At 47.1% G+C, this 17,949-nt stretch overlaps 1 protein-coding gene across 1 annotated transcript in view; it reads right to left on the minus strand.

Moving 5' to 3' along the window:
• Positions 1-17,949, minus strand: part of camk1da (calcium/calmodulin-dependent protein kinase 1Da) — a 361,859-nt gene that overhangs the window by 219,648 nt on the left and 124,262 nt on the right. The window contains exon 2 of the mRNA XM_052033511.1: positions 13,086-13,217. Coding sequence (XP_051889471.1) covers positions 13,086-13,217 — 132 coding nt within the window. The remainder of the gene's footprint in view (positions 1-13,085; positions 13,218-17,949) is intronic.

The following is a 17,949-nucleotide window of genomic DNA, read 5'->3' on the forward strand; positions in this document are numbered from 1 at the left end:
TGGGCTGAAGGGCCTGTTCTGCGCTGTACTGTTCTATGATACCTGCCACCTGGGCCGTTCCCTTTTCTCTCTTCTACCTTCTGGGAGAAGGTACAGGAGCCTTAGGCTGAGGAGTGGCCTGGTAGAAGTACATAAGGTTATGAGAAGCATAGATAAGGTAGATAGTCAAAATCCTTTTTTTCCATGGTAGGGGTATCACAAACAAGAGGGCATAGAGTAATTCAGCACAAAAACAGCCCCAACTCGTCCATGGTGCCCATCTAAGCTAGTCCCATTTGCCTGTGTTTGGCCCATATCCTTCTGAACCCCTCCTATACGTCCTTATCCAAATGTCTTTTAAATGTTGTTATTGTACCTGCCTCGACCACTTTCTCCGGCAGCTCGATCAATATACCCACCACCCTCTGCGTGAAGTTGCCCCTCAGGTCCCTTTTAAATCTTTCACCTCTCACCTTAAACCTCTAGTTTTTAGTTCCCTTTCCTTGGGAGAAAGACTCTGTGTGTTCACCCTATGTATACCCCTCATGATTTTATACACCTCTATAAGGTCACCCCTCAGTCTTGTATGTTCCAAGGAATAAAACATTGCAAGTAAATTTTCTCTTGTCGGTTGGTTACGAATGCAATGGCATTCTCTACCATGTAAAGTGAAACAGGCCACTGCTGACTCTGGATGCCAGTGACCACTGAGTAAACGTCTAACCTTGCTTGCCGAACCTCTCCCTATAACTCAGGCCCTTGAGTCCTGGCAGCAGAGTTTTAAGCTGAGAGGGAGAAGTTTTAAAGGGGAACCAAGGGGTAAGTTTTTTACACAGAGAGCGGTTGATATCTGGAACTCGCTGCCAGAGGAGGTGGTGGAATCAGATAATAATTAGTTGTGTAAATGGGCAAAAAGGTTAGAATGGATGTGATGGGCTGAAGGGTGAATTTCTATGCTGTATGAATCTAAGTATGTAAGTGGTTCATTTTGGTAGGTCAAATATGATGGCAGAATATAGTATTAATGGTAGGACTCTTGGCAGTGTGGAGGATCAGAGGGATCTTGGGGTCCAAGTCCACAGGACGCTCAAAGCAGCTGCACAGGTTGACTCTGTGGTTAAGAAGGCATATGGTGTATTGTCCTTCATGAATCGTGGAATTGAATTTAGGAGCCGAGAGGTAATGTTGCAGCTATATAGGACCCTGGTCAGGCCCCACTTGGAGTACTGTGCTCAGTTCTGGTCACCTCACTACAGGAAGGATGTGGAAGCCATAGAGAGGGTGCAGAGGAGATTTACTAGGATATTGCCTGGAATGTGGAGCATGCCTTATGAAAGCAGGTTGAGGGAACTCGGCCTTTTCTCCTTGGAGCGACGGAGGATGAGAAGTGACCTGATAGAGGTGTATAAGATGATGAGAGGCATTGATCGTGTAGATAGCCAGAGGGTTTTCCCCAGGGCTGAATCTGTGCCACAAGAGGACATAGGTTTAAGGTGCTGGGGAGTAGGTACAGAGGAGATGTCAGGGGTAAGTTTTTTACTCAGAGAGTGGTGAGTGTGTGGAATGGGCTGCCGGCAACGGTGGTGGAGGCGGATACGATAGGGTCTTTTAAGAGACTGTTAGATAGGTACATGGAGCTGAGAAAAATAGAGGGCTATGGGTAAGCCTAGTAATTTCTAAGGTAGGGACATGTTCGGCACAACTTTGTGGGCTGAAGGGCCTGAATTGTGCTGTAGGTTTTCTATGTGTCTATGTTTCTATGTACTGAATTCATCACCATTACTGATTAAGCCTGTAATTTCAGTTTATTCAATTGCCTGAACTTAAATTCCTCAGCAGGATTTGAACTCACCTCTCTGATCTAAGCCTCTGGATATGGGTCCAGGTATTCATCCACCAAGACATGAAGACATTGTTTACTCAGTGGGTGCTGGTATCTAGAGCCAGCAGTGGCCTGTTTCACTTTACATGGTGGAGAATGCCATTGCATTCATAACCAACTGACAATAGAAAATTTACTTGCAATGTTTTATTTGAGCTTTCACGCAATGTTGTTGGGCAGCTGACAAATCAGTGTGAGATTTCCCACTTAATATGATGCCAGCCTCTTCACTAACACTGATGCTTTAAGAATGCTGCTTAGAGCTGATGTACAGCAGAACATAATATATTAGTACAGTTTATACTGTGGTTGCCATGAGAGATTAATCCAGTATTACTCAGAACATTGGGGATGCAGTTGTTAGAATGAGTCATTTTCATAGCTCTGTCACACACTGCACCTCCTTCCAACTCACAGCTCCCAAGGAAGGCAATCAAAACCAACTGTAAAGCCCCGCAGTGCTCAGCTTGTGGCAATATGCACCGGTAGCTCTGTACCAATCAAAACTAACACAGAGTGGTCTTGTCCACAGTATTCCAAATTTTGGTGGCTATGCTATGGTTGTACAGGACCTGTGCTTCCAATCTGCTGGAGGAACACAACAGGTCAAGCAGTGTCTGTGGTGGTGGGTGGGGGAAGGAATTTCTGACATTTCGGGTCGAGACCCAGCATCAGTGCTGCCCGTTGCTCCAGATTCCAGCATCTTGGGTCTGCATTTCTGCGGTGCCTTTCACATCCCTTTCAAGGTGTCCAAGAGTGTGTCACAGCCAGTCGAGCACATTTAAAGTGCAGCCACTGACGCAATGTAGGAAGCACAGCAAGATCCCACAGTCAGCATGGTGATGGACGACCCAACGATCTGTTACGGTGACGCAAGTTAAGGGATAAATGTGAGTCCCGGGACACCAAGGAGAGCTGGCGGCCTGGAATGGTCTATTCCCACTTAGGATAGCAGATGGGATAAGAACACAAGAGCATGAGACGCAGTGCAGGAGGAGGCCGTTCAGTCCCTCAAGCCTACTCTGCCATTCAGTAAAGTCGTATGATCCAATCTCGGCCTCGACACCACTTCCCCTCTCTCTCCTCATACTCGTTGCCTCCTTTGTGTTTCAACTGTCTGGAAATCTCTGCTTAATATATTTGGTGACTCCACCTCCACGGCTGTCTGGGGTAGAGAATTCCCAAGATTCATGACTTGTACATCACGGAAACCAGCCTCCCCTCCGTTGACTCTATCTGCACTTCCCATTGCCTTGGGGAAAGCAGCCGACATAATCAAGGACCCCTCCCACCCCAGTCATTCTCTCTTCTCCCCCCTCCCATCAGGCAGAAGATACAATAGCTTGAGAGCACGTCCCACCAGGCTCAAGGACAGCTTCTATCCCACTACTATAAGACTTTTGAATGGACCTCTTACATGATAAAGGTGGACTCTTGACCTCACAATCTACCTCCTCGTGGCCCTTGCACCTTATTGTCTACCTGCACTGCACTTTCTCTGTAACTACAACACTATATTCTGCATTCTGTTATCGCTTTTCCCTTGTACTACCTCGACGTGCTTATGTATGGAATGATCTGTCTGGATGGCATACAAACAGAAGCTTTCCACTGTATCGCAGTACATGTGACAATAATAAACCAATTACCAATTAACTGCATCTCCTCGAGTATTTAACATTTCTTTCCTGGGAAAATGATTCTGTCTACCCTATCTCTGCCTCTCATAATTTTATAAACTTCTATCAGGTCTCCCCTCAGCCTCTGACAGTCCAGAGAAAACAACCCGAGTTTGTCCAACCTCTCCTTATAGCTCATACCCTCTAATCCAGGCAGCATCCTGGTGAACCTATGGAATGATCTGTCTGGATGGCAGTACAAACGAAAGCTTTTCACTGTATCTCGGTACATGTGGCAATAATAAACCAATTACCAATGGTCACCAAAAGAAGAAATTCTCCCTCATCTCCATTTTAAATGGGCGATCCTGGGATCGTCCAAAAAGCCGTGTGCATTCCAAAGTCTTGGTTGGACCATGCTGCGAACAATGGGGAGAGCTCTGGGTAGCTTGAGAAGGATGTATTAGCCTTGGAGGCAGAGCAGATTGCACAGAATGAAACCAGGACTCCAAGGAATTAAATCTCAAGGAAGTCCTCCCACAAAGTAGAACAGTATTCCCTGGAATTTATAGCAAGCTGGAGGAACTCAGCAGATCAGGCAGCATCTGTGGAGGGAAATGGACAGTCAACGTTTCTGGTTGAGACCTTTCACCTGGACGGAAAGGTAGAGGGGAGAGAGCCAGTATAAAGAGGGGAGGGGAAGGGGAGTGGCAGGAGAGGAGGGTGGAGTTAGCGACAGAGGCTGGGAGGTGAGAGGTGGAAGCAACAAAGGGCCGCAGATGATGGAATCTGAAAAGTAGAGCATGAAATCAAGGGGTGGAGATGGGGAGGGCAGAGGGGAGCAGTGGGAAAGGAGGAGTGTGTGAGGCTGATGGGCAGATGATGGGTGGAGGAGGGGGAATAAACAGGGTGATGGGGGTCCGGGGGTGGGTGTAGGAAGAACTGGGTAGATCAGGAGGAGAGGGAGAACTGAGAACGACAAGAGAAAATTTGGTCAAGTCTTTGGAAGCGTTGGGTGGAAGTGACAGGACAGATGGAGAGAAGTTATTCCTGTGGTTCAGGGAGGCTGGGACCTGGAGGCAGTAGTTCGGGAGCAAAATTCTGAAGCAGAGAGTGTGTGAAACTTGGAACTCTCTCTTCCAATGGCAATGGGAGCAGAGTCAGTTATTAATAATAAACCTGAGGCTGATGGATTTTTATTAACCAGGATTATAGAGTCATAGAGGACAGAAACAGGCCCTTTGGTCCACACCGACCAAGTTGCCTTCCTGAGCAAGTCCCATTTTAAAACTTTATAAAACTTTATTTATACAGCACGGTAACAGGCCCTTCCGGCCCACTGAGCCCGCACCGCCCAATTACACCCATGTTAACCTGCTTTGGAATGGGGGTGGAAGCCAGAGCACCTGGATGAAACCCACGCAGACACGGGGAGAACGTAAAAACTCCTTACAGACAGCAGCGGGAATTGAACCCTGCTCGATGGCGATGTAATAGCGTGACGCTAACCACTACACAACGTGCCTGTGTTTGGCCCATATCCCTCTATCCATGTACCTGTCCAAATGTTTTTTAAACGTTGTAATTGTACCCACCTCTACCACGTCCTCTGGCAGCTCGTTCCATATAACCCACCACCCTCTGTGTGAAAAAGTTGGCCCTCAGGTCCCCTTTAAGTCTTTCCCCCCTCAACTTAAACCTATGCCCTCGAGTTTTAGACTCCCCTACCCTGGGGAAAGAGACTGCGACCATTCACCTTATCTGTTCCTCATGATTTTATAAACCTCTATAAGGTTGCCCCTCAGCCTCCTTCGCTCCAGGGAAAATAGTCCCAACCTGACCAGTCTCTCCTTATAGCTCAAGCCCTCCAGTTTCAGTAACATCCTTGTGGAGTACTAATGAATATGGGGAAAAGTTTAATGGTGTAAGTTCACACATCATATATGATTGTATTCAATGGTGGAACAGGCTTGTTTCTCTCCCTACATACCAAGATAAGATTTCTTTATTTGTCACACGTACATCGAAACACACAGTGAAATGCATCTTTTGCGTAGAATGCTCTGGGGGGACAGCCTGCAAGTGTCGTCACACTTCCAGCGCCAACATAGCATGCCCACAACTTCCTAACCTGTACGTCTTTGGAACATGGGAGGAAACCAGAGCACCCGGAGGAAACCCACGCAGAAACGGGGAGAACGAACAAACTCCTTACAGACAGCGGCCGGAATTGAACCCGGGTCGCTGGCGCTGTAATAGCGTTACGCTAACTGCTACACTACTGTGCCAATGTCAATACTTGAACGTAAGATGCCTTTGGACCAACATTCAACTTTTAACAGGTAAAGAAAATCAATCTAAATACTGTGAATGAATGTCAGGAACTGACTGTGTCTCTAATCAATGCGTATTATGTTTTTGCCATCTGTGAAAGGAATCTCTTGCCTGCACCCAATGTGGGGGACTCAGATACACATGTGTTAAACATCTGGCTTCTGAAGCAAACAGTACAGGCCCTCCCTACACCCACAGCAGGCAACCGCACTCTAGCACGCACACCTCATACCGGTGACCCAGGTTCAATCCTGACCTTTGGTGCTGTCTGTGCGGAGTTTGCTCATTCTCGCTGTGACTGCATTGATTTCCCTCGGGGTACTCCGGTTTCCTCCCACATCCCAAAGATGCGTGGGTTGGCAGGTTAATTGGCCACTGTAGATTGCCCCTAGTGTGTGCGTGAGTGGTAGAATCTGGGGGGAAGTTGATGGGAATGTGGGGAGAATTTAAAATGGGGTTAGTGTAGGATGAGTGAAATGGGCAGTTGATAGTCAGCATGGATTTGATGGGCTGAAGGGCCTGTTTTGGTGCTATGTCCCTCTGTGACACTTACAACTCTATGCTCCACATACAAAACTTCACACCTATCACAAACAATCTGCTGGAGGAACTCAGGGAGTCAAGATGCAGGGTTTCGACTGAAATGTCGACAAATCCTTTCCCCCCACAGACGCTCCTCGACCCTCCAGCAGATTGTTTGTTGCTCCAGATTCCAACATCTGCAGACTCTTGCATCTTCACACCCAGGCACATCTGGGCGAAGGGGTAGGTTTAAACCAGAGTCTTAACGGAGGAGGGAGATGTGGAGTGGAGGAGATTTCGGGAGGGGATCCATAGATTGGGGCTTGGGCAGCTGATATGGAAGCAAATTAGGCGCACAGCTCCTGACTCAGTCACAAGCATTGCAAGCAGCTTGCTCCTCTGTGCGTCGTGACAACCAACAGAACAAACGTTGCACTGAAGGTGGATGCTGGAAAACAATTACAGCAGCAAGCCAAGTGTGTTAGAAATCGTGTTGCATACTGTCTGCCATCTCTTCAATGTGTGTGAATGTGAGAAGCCACAGGTCAGGAAGCCAGAGTAATGGGCTTTCAAAGGAGATCAATATCGTGCCAACTTATCCTCAGGGTCTGAAGCACATCCCGCTTTCTAGACTATCCTTTGTATTCATTCCCTCTCTCTGTTCCCACTTTCCTGTGGTTTTTAATTCAGCTGGTGTGAAGGGTGCAATTTATATCCCATTTCTACCCTCCCCTGTTTCCAGATGGATGCATTTCTCACTGTTCAAGTTAATTTTTTCCTACTATTCTCCATATAAACAACATTTAAAAAAGAGTTGGGCAGGTTCATGGATAGGAAAGGTTTAGAAGGTTATGGGCCAAATGTGGGCAAATGGGACCAGCTTGGATGGGAATCTTGGTCGGCATGGACCAGTTAGTCAACATCCATGACTGGGCGGGCACGGTAGTGTAGTGGTCAGCGTAACGCTATTACAGCGCCGGTGACCCGGGTTCAATTCCGGCCGCTGTCTGTAAGGAGTTTGTATGTTCTCCCTGTGTCTGCGTGGGTTTCCTCCGGGTGCTCCGGTTTCCTCCCACATTCCAAAGACGTACGGGTTAGGAAGCTGTGGGCATGCTACGTCGGCACAGGAAGTGTGGCGACATTTGCGGGCTGCCCCCAGAACACTCTACGCAAAAGGTGCATTTCACTGTGCGTTTCGATGTACATGACTAATAAAGATATCTGATCTAATCTGAATCCTTCCCACAGCCCAACTCTTATCCTTGCTGGCAGCCTCAGTGTCAAGCACGCTGAAGGTTCTTCTGCAATTGATCTGTCTGTATCTGTATTTCACATGAGACATTGAACTGAAGCTCTGCCTGTAGTTAAGGTGGATCAAAAGGGTCTCAGGAGCAGGAGGCAAAAATATTATCCCTCAGTGAACACTACAGTAGTTTATCAACTCATCATCAATAAGTTGTTTGTGGAACCTTGCTGTGTGCAAATTGGCTAGGAGGCCTGGGTACAATTACGGAGACACAAGAGATTCTGCAGATGCTGGAATCTGGAGCAATACACACAGTGCTGGAGGAACTCAGCAAGTCAGGCAGCATCCGTGGAGGGAAATAAACAGTCAACGTTTTGGGCCGAGACCCTTCATCGGGACTGGAAAGGAAGAGGGCAGAAGCCCGAATAAGAAGGTGGGGGGAAGGGGAGGAGCACACGCAGGCAGGGGAGAGGTGAGTTCAGGTGATAGGCAAGTCCAGGTGAGAGTGGGAAGTTAGGTGGGTGGGGGTGGGGGGGAAAGATGTAATCAGCTGAGAGGTGATGGGTAGAAGAGGCAAAGGGCTGAAGAAGAAGGAATCCGGTAAGAGAGGGCAGTGGACCATGGAATAAAGGATGGGGGAGGGGAGGAGAGGAGGAGATGGGCAGGTCATCAAGGCGGGGGGAAGGGAGCCACAGGAATAAGGGAAGACAAAGGAGTGGGGGGGGGAAGAGAAAGAAGGGGTGGGGTTACCATAAGTTACCGTAACGTTGAGGCCATCAGGTTGGAGACTCCCAAGGTGGAATATGAGGTGTTGTTACAATGTTTGAAAGACATATGGACAGGAAAGGTTTAGAGGGATAAGGGCCAAACACAGGTAAATAGGATTAACTTGGAGTGTTTTCAGGAGAGCATTGGTGAGCTTAGGGTCCCGGCAGCTGAAACCACCAATGGTTGAGTGAATAAATCTGGGGATACTGAGTCCAAAACCGGAGTTAATTATTGTGCAAAAGCTTGGTACTTAGTAATTGGTGTGTTATGGTCATGTGTATACAGTGAAAGCCTTTTATTTTGTGTGCCATCCAGACAGATCACACCATACATCAGTACATTGAGGTAGAACAAAAGGTAAAAAAAGCAGAATGCAGAATAAAGTGTTACAGTTACAGAGAAGGCGCATTGCAGGTAGACAATAAGGTGCAAGGGCTATGACGAGGTAGATTGGAAGATCAAGAGATCCTATATTTCTCATGGAGGATATTTGACGCATCAAGTCTATGCAGTTCACAGAGTTATCCCATCACTCCCATTCCCCCGCTTACTTCCCTGCTCTCTCTCTCACACCCCTATCGACTCCCCCCAAGATTCTACCAACCATCTACACTAAGTGATAGCTTACGTTCAACAATTAACCTCTCAACCCGCACGTCGTTAGGATGTGGGAGGAAACCGGAGCACCCGGGGGAGACCCACACAGACACGGGGAAAACATGCAAACTCCACACACAGACAGCGCCGGAGGTCAGGATTGAACCCGGGTCTTGGGTGCTGTGGGGCAGCAGCTCTCCCAGTTGTGCCACTGAGCCACCTTTATCTTGCCTGGAGGTTTCAGTCTGAGTTTATACCAATAAAACAGACAAAATATAAATACATTGAAGAGCAAATTCGACTTCCAAGAAAATATATGCAACACAGCCCTGTGGTACTGTATCCCTTTAACTATAAAGCTCTGGTAAATACTGCCTCTGTAGTCTCGAGATGTGTCACAATATTGTGATGCCACTCCCAGTTGCCAAGCAGTTATACAGCTCAAGATAAAAAGGAACGAAAACAGCAGCTAAAATTGGAAACCTGAAATAAAAATTACACAGGAAAATGCTGGTCCGCCACCATTAGTGATGTAGCTGGTAGTGTTGCTGTCTCACCGCACCAAAGACCCAGGTTCAATCCTGACCTCAGGTATTGTCTGTGTGCAGCTTACATGCTCTGTGACTGCATGGGTTTACGCCCCGGGTGCTCCGGTTTCCTCCCACATCCCAAAGACGTGCAGGTTGGTAGGTTAATTGGCCACTGTATATAGTCCCTAGTGTGTCGGTGAGGGGTAGAATCCGGGGGGAGTTGATGGGATAATCGGTTGCTCGGAATGGATGCTCCTTACCAGGATGCTGCCTGGATTAAAGGGCATGTGCTATAAGGAGAGGTTGGACAAACTTGGGTTGTTTTCTCTGGAGCGACGGAGGCTGAGGGGAGACCTGATAGAGGTTTTTAAGATTATGAGAGGCATAGATAGAGTAGACAGCCGGTATTTTTCCCCCAGGGTCCAGAGGGCGTGCATTTAAGGTGAAAAGGGTGAGTGCAAAGGAGATGTGCGGGGCATGTTTTTTACTCTAGAGAGTGGTGGGTGCCTGGAATGCGCTGCCAGGGGTGGTGGAGGCAGATACGACAGAGGTGTTCAAGAGGCTCTTAGGTGGGCCCATGAATGTGCAGAGAATGGAGGGAGATGGACATTGTGCAGGCAGAAGGGATTAGTTTAGTTAGGCTTTTAGATTACTAGTTTAATCAGTTTGGCACAACATCGTGGGCCAAAGGGCCTGGTCCTGTGTTGTACTGTTCTATGTTCTAATGAAATGGGTTAGCGTAGGATTAGTGTAAAAATGGGTGGTTCATGGTCGGCATGGACTTGATGGGCTGTATCTCTGAATCGGTGAAGGGAAGGGCTGATTCTAGCTGAGCATCCCAAACTTCAGCACTGCAAGTAGTCCCCTCTCTCTAAATATCACTGACATCTTTAACAGCTGGCGAAGCCCCATTGCCCGCTTAGCTGGCTGTTAAAGCAGGTGTTTTAATTGTTTTTCTTTCTCACACATAAAAATTATTAAAATTGTAATATGAAACTTTAAAATGTAAAAGCATCTTTAATAATATAATCAATTATCTAAGATGCTATAAATAATTAGAAGTATTAAGTTAGGAGAAATTAAACCTTTATTCTCCTAAACCTTTGCTCTGTAATAGGGTGTCACAGTGGCACAACAGGTAGAGCCGCTGCCTCGCCGCTCCAGTGATCCACGTTCAATCCTGACCTCTGGCGCTGTCTGTGTGGAGTTTGCATGCTCTGTGACAGTGTGGGTTTTCCCCGGATGCTCCGGTTTCCTCCCACATCCCAAAGATGTGCAAGTTAATTGGCCGCTGAAATTTGCTCCTCGTGGTAGAATCTGGGGCCAGCTGATGGGAACGGGCAGAGAATAAAATGGGATAAATATGGTATTCGTGGTTGATGGTCAGCACAGACTCAGTGGGCAGAAGGGCCTGCCTCTGTGTCGTCTGACTTATGAAATTGAAGTGGTGTTGGATGTCGCTCGAGATCTAACCTGAACCAGAATCCAAGAGGTAATTCCTCGGTAAAATGCTCAGGAAGATGGGCCCCACTCCTGAACTCCAGTCCAACAGTGGAGCCAATGCAGAGCATAGAACAGTACGACACTGGACAGGCCATTTGGCCCGCAATGTTGTGCTGATATTGATGCCAATTTATACTAAATGCCCTCCTCCTGTCTATCATCCCTCCATTCCCTTCATATTAATGTGTCTATCTAAAAGCCTCTTAAACTCCACCAAACTGCCTGCTTCCACTACTACCCCCGGTAACCCAGTCCAGGCACCCACCACTCTCTGTGTAACAAACTTGCCCCTCACGACGCCTTTAAACTTCCCCCCTCTAACCTTAAAAGCATGTCCTCTGGTGTTTGACATTTCTACCCTGGGGGAAAGATACTGACTGTCTACCCTATCTACGGCTCATAATTTTAGAAATTTCTACCAGGTCTCCCCTCAGCCTCCGTTGCTCCAGAGAAAACAACCCAAGTTTGTCCAACCTCACCTTATGGCTCATACCCTCTAATCCAGGCAGCATCCCGGTGAACCTCTTCTGCACCCTCTCCATGGAATTAACCAGTAAGATCGTGGTGCTTTTCCTGACACTTGGACGGTGTGGCCGACGGGTGTTGGTGAGGGAAGTGCTCATCTTTTGTCTTCGAATTTATGTTGGCTTTTTCCCTCCACTTTACTAATATACTTGTACAACGCAGCAGTTAGTGACATCGCGAGAAGGCACCGAAAACTACAGAAAAACTACAATGTTGTATAAACCTAATTCTTCCAGAGATTAGGTTTATACAACATCAGTTCGCATTGTGCTATAGGATATCACGGCAACTCCCACAGCAATGAGACACGAGATAGAATCACACTATCCTTGTGGCACAGAAAGAGGCCATTTGGCCTATTGAGTCCGTGTCAGCTCTTAGAAGGGCCATCAGTCCCACTCCTCGGTTCTTTCCCACAGCCAAGCCCCTCCCCATCTCCCTTTCAAAGGCCCTGACTGACTGTGTTTCCAGATCTCTGTAAAAAAGTTTTTCCTCACATTCCCATCGTATACTCAGCTCAGAAGTTTAAACCTGGTCCTCAAACCATTCACTAAGCTTCATTCCATTCATTAACCATTCGTTAAGGGAGTCGGGGGAACACACACCAGCCCTCATTGAGGGGTCAGTGGTGGAAAGGGTGAGCAGCTTCAAGTTCCTGGGAGTCAACATCTCAGGGGATCTATCCTGGGGCCAACACATTGACGCAATCACAAAGAAGGCACGCCAGTGGCTCTACATCATTAGGAGTTTGAGGAGATTCAGTATGTCACCAGAGACCCTTGCAAACTTCTGTAGATGTACGGTGGAGAGCATTCTTACTGGTTGCATCACCGCCTGGTATGGAGGCTACAATGCCCAGGATTGCAAGAGGTTGCAGAGAAATGTAGACTCAGCCAGCTCCATCACAGGTACAACCCTCCCCGCCATCGAGGACATCTTCAAGAGGCGGCGCCTCAATAAGGCGGCATCCATCACTAAGGACCCTCACCACCCGGGACATGCCCTCTTCCCGTTACTACCATCAGGGAGGAGGTACAGGAGCCTGAAGACCCACACTCAACGATTCAGGAACAGCTTCTTCCCCTCTGCCATCAGATTTCTGAATGACCCATGAACCCATGAACACTGCCTCGTTATTCCTCTTTTTTTGCACTGCACTATTTATTTATTTTTGTAACTTAAAGTAATTTTATGTCTCTGCACTGTCTTGCTGCTGAAAAACAACAAATTTCACGTCATATAAGTCAGTGATAAGAAATCTGATTCTGATTCCTTCTATCGGCTCTTCCTAAAGCAGTTGTCCACCTCGTCTCAACCTTCACTCCGAGGAAGACAAGCCTGGCTTCTCCATTCTAACGGAGATCCTTCATTCCAGAAACTATTCCAGTAAACCTCCTCCTGGGACCTTCACACCTCTCCTCTAGTGTGGTGACCAGCATTGGATGTAATGATCCAATTGTGGCCTGACCCAGTGTTTTGCCCAGATTCAACATGACATCCACCCTGCCCCTGATTCCCAGGATTCAGTGATTGGGCTCTAATGACCCTGTTCACACATCACGTCATGGTTACCTACTTACCTTCTGAGAACAGCGATTTCATTCTCAATGCTGCTTTCCTTGCCTTTCAAGGCCTTCTTTGGGATGCACTTGATGGCAAACATCTTGCCAGTGGCTTTCTCCTTTGCCATGACGACTTCGGAAAAGGCACCACTGAAACAAAAGGAAGAGAGAGATTGTGGAGATCAGACAATGTGAGAGAACCCCAGGCGTATTACTGATAACAAGACCACAAAGGGTCTCCACAATTGATGGGAAATGTCCCCCAACTCACCGTCCCAGGAGGTAGCGTAGGGCTGGCTGGAACCCTAGCAGTTTAGAAGGATGAGAGGTGATCTCAGGACTGAAGATCCAGGAACCAGGAGCCACAGGCGGCTGGTAAATCCACTGCCCCACAGTGCCAGTGACCTGGGTTCGATCCTGACCTCGGGTACTGTCTATGTGGGGGGAGGGGGGTTACATGTTGTCTCCGGGACTGCGTGGGTTACGCCCGGGTGCTCCGGTTTCCTTCCACATCCCAAAGAATGGGGGTTGGCAGGTTAATTGGCTGCTGTGAGTTGCCCCTAGTGTGCGGTTGAGGGGTAGAATCTGGGGAAAATTAAATGGATGCTTGATGGTTGGCATGGGCTAGGTGGGCCGATGGACCTTTCTTCATGCTGTCGGACCCTATGGTAAGAGCTCCGCCATTCAGGACTGAGATGAGGAGAAATTCCTTTACTGGAATTCTCCACTCAACTGTTGATGAACTGTCAGAAGGGAAGACATCATAGAGGGATCATCTCCTGAGTCAGTGTGGGTGGAAGTGAGAAACAGGAAGGGAGCGATCATTCCATTGGGAGTATTCTACAAACCCCCAATAGTCATCGGGACACTGAGGAGCGGATAAGTAGGCCTATTTTGGAAAGGTGCAAAAATAACAGTGTTGTTGTCATGGGTGACTTCAACTTCCCTAATATTGATTGGCACCTCCTTAGTGTAAAAGGTTTAGAATGGGGCGGAATTTGTTAGGTGTGTACAGGAAGGATTCCTGATGTGGACAGGCCGACTGGAGGAGAGGCCATGTTGGATCTGGTATTAGGTGATGAACCTGGTCAGGTGACAGACCTCTTGGTGGGCGAGCATTTCGGGGGTGGTAACCACAACTCCCTGACCTTTAGCATAGCCATGGACAAGGATAGGAGTAGACATTATGGGAAAGTATTTAACTGGGGTTAAATTATGATGGTATTAGGCAAGAACTTGGGAGCGTAAACTGGGAACAGATGTTCTCTGGTAAATGCACAGCAGAAATGTTGTTTAGAGACCACTTGCATGGGGTTCTAGATAGGTTTGTCCCACTGAGACAAGGAAAGGATGGTATGGTGAAGGAACCAAGGTTAACTGGAGAGGTGGAAGGTTTAGTCAAGAGGAAGACGGAAACATACTTTAGGTTTAGGAAGCAAAAATCAGATAGTGCTCTTGAGAGTTATAAGGTAGCCAGGAAGGAGCTTAATAAGGGACTTAGGAGAGTCCCTCCTTAAGCTCCTTGGCAAGTAGGGTTAAGGAAAACCCTAAGGCATTCTACACGTATGTGAGGAACAGGAGGATAACTAGGGTGAGAGTAGGACCACTCAGGGATAAGAGGGGAAAAATGTGTCTGGAGGCAAAGGAGGTAGGGGAGGTCCTAAATGAATATGTTGCTTCAGTGTTCACCAGGGAGAGGGACTTGGACGAATGTGAGGTTAATGTAGAACAGGCAAATGTGTTGGAGAATGTCGAGGTGAAGAAAGAAGCAGTGTTGGAGCTACTAAAAAGCACTAGGATAGATAAGACCCAGAGGTTGGACAGGATATACCCCAGGGTACTATGAAAAGTGGGGGAAGAGATTGCTGCAGCACTAACGAAGATCTTTGAGTCCTCCCTCGCCACAGATGTGGTACCGAAGGATTGGAGGATGGTAAACGTTGTTCCATTGTTCAAGAAAGGCAAAAGGGATAATCCTGGGAATTATAGATCAGTGGGTCTTACGTCAGTGGTGGGCAAACTATTGGAGAGGATTCTTAGGGACAGGATTTATGATCATTTGGAGAAGCATAGTCTTATTAGGGATAGTCAACATGGCTTTCTGAGGGACATGTCGTGCCACTCGAGCTTAATTGAGGTTTTCGAGGAGGTGACAAAACAAGTAGATGAAGGTAGTGCGGTGGATGTAGTATATATGGATTTCAACAAGGCATTTGACAAGGCTCCCCGTGATAGGCTCATCCAGAAAGTCATGAGATATGGGATCCATGGAAAATTGGCTATGTGGATTCGAAATTGACTTACCCACAGAAGGCAGAGGGTGGTTGTAGAAGGGGAGTATTTGACCTGGAGGTCGGTGACCAGTGGTGTTCCACAGGGATCTGTTCTGGGACCCCTGCTCTTTGTGATTTTTATAAATGATTTGGATGAGGAAGTGGAAGGGTGGGTTGGTAAGCTGGCAGATGGCACGAGGTTGGTGGTGTAGTAGATGATGAAGAAGGCTGTCGTAGGTTGCAACGGGATTTAGACACGACGCAGAGCTGGGCAGAGAAGTGGCAGAAGGAGTTCAGTCCGGAGAAATGTGAAGTGATATACTCTCGAAGAATGAACTTGAATGCAGATTACATGGTTAATGGCAGGATTCTTAGCAGTGTGGAGGAACAGAGAGATCTTGGGGTCCAAGTACATAGATCCCTCAAAGTTCCCCCACAAGTGAATAGGGCGGTTAAGAAGGCATATGGTGTGCCGGCCTTCATTAGCCAGGGATTGAGTTCAAGAGCCAAGAGTTAATGTTGCAGCTCTATAAGAGTCTGGTTAGACCACACTTGGAATATTGTGTTCAGTTCTGGTCACCTCATTATAGGAAGGACGTGGAAGCTTTGGAGAGGGTGCAGAGGAGATTTACCAGGATGCTGCCTGGATTGGAGAGCATGTCTTATGAGGAGAGGTTGAGCAAGTTGGGGCTTTTCTTTTTGGAGAGAAGGAGGATGAGAGGAGACTTGCTAGAGGTATATAAGATTATGAGAGGCATAGATCGAGTGGACAGTCAGCATCTTTTCCCCAGGGTGGCAGGTGCCAATACTAGAGGTCACCCATTTAAGGTGCGTGGAGGAAAGTTCAGGGGAGATGTCAGAGGTAGGTGTTTTACACAGAGTGGTGGGTGCCTGGAATGCACTGCCGGGGGTGGGGGTAGGGGCCGATATGGTAGGGTCATTTAAAAGACTATTAGATAAGCACATGGACGAAAGAAAAATAGAGTTATGGGAGGTGGAGAGGTGGATATATAGAATGGGGATGAGGTTTATATAGGTCGGCACAACATTGTGGGCTGAAGGGCCTGTACTATGTTGTACTGTTCTATGTATACTAAAGGCTAAATCCGATGGATTTTGGACACTAAGGGGACCGGGGGTATGGGGATCAGGCGGAAACGTGGACAAGACACAGGATCAGCTGCAATCCATTGGACAATGGAGCAGGATCGAAGAGCCTTGTGGCCAACTCCAACTCTTATTTCAACTGTTCGACAAGGAAGCAGTGAAGGAATTGGCAGCAATCCCAAAGGAAGTTTTCAGAGGGTCATTTACATTGTCACTGGGCTGGGGGATCACCCATCCAGGTGCCCAGCGCTAGTGGAAAAGGCTTTGAAATGTCATTAACTTGGGTCAACGGTACCTTCAAACCCTAAATGCTGTAATCGCAGGCAGCAAACATTCAGGAGGAGGAATATTGAATCAAGTAACGACACACCAGTTAGCCTGTGAATTCTACCCCAGAACTATTGACTTAGCATGAAGAAGGAATCAGGAACGTCTTCAAAACATAGTCAAAGCTTCCAATGCATATCATTTGAGTGAAATGTTCTAAAAGCAACCTTTACTTTGCTTAACTGTTTTGCTTTTCTTGAACAATTGTTAAACCACTGCGAGACATGATTTTACATGGAACAGTTATAAGAGAAGCCGAACAGTCATTGAGCAGGAGGAGGTTATTCAGCACCTTCAGGGTAGTAAGATCCTGGCTTATCTGTGACCCAACTCAGTTTGAGATAAACAAGAGACCCATTTTCAGAAGAGAGTCCTAAATTTCTCTCAGTGCAGAAATGCTTCTGAATTTCATTCCTGAAATCCTGGCTCACCAAACATGCTCCAAGAAACATGCTGAACCTTCACAACCACACTGATAGGGATCCTGTATTTCCTGAAAGCTTGTCTTCTGTGAGAACCTACTCGCATATATCGAATGTTTAGTAAAACACCAAAAAACGTATAAATGAACAAACAATTTGAAAGACGTACATTTCTGCAGTACCTTTCATAACTTCAGGATGTCCCAAAGTGCTTTACAGCCACTTCTGGGATGTAATTATCATTGTAATATCGGAAATACGGCAGCCAATTTGTACATAGCGAGTTCCCACAAAGAGCAATGTGATACTTTTTTTTAAAATGTTGTTTACAGAATGTGGGTGTCACTGGAAGTGCCAGCATTTATTGTCCGTCCATATTTGCCCCTTAACTAAGGGGGCAGTTAAGAGTCAACCACATGACCAGGTAATCTGTTTTAATCCAATAGTAAAATGCTGCAGATAGTGGAAACCCGAGACTGATATTTCTCAAACGGTCAGGCAGCATCCATGGAGAGAGAAACAATTGATGTTTCAGTTCAATTGGATGTTTCAGGTTCAGCGGCTGATGTAAAGCCATTGACCTGAAACAATATCTCTCTCAATACACGCTGTCTGACCTGCTCAATGTTTCCAGCATTTTCTGTAAAGTGATGTTGACTGTGGGTTAATATTGGCCCAAGAAGGTGGAAACTCTGCTTGAGCCTGTATGATGTAGGGGAGTTATATTCTGTTATATCCTCGGCTTCCTTATCG

Source organism: Pristis pectinata, chromosome 19 (genome assembly GCF_009764475.1).
Source record: "Pristis pectinata isolate sPriPec2 chromosome 19, sPriPec2.1.pri, whole genome shotgun sequence".
Taxonomy (NCBI): domain Eukaryota; kingdom Metazoa; phylum Chordata; class Chondrichthyes; order Rhinopristiformes; family Pristidae; genus Pristis; species Pristis pectinata.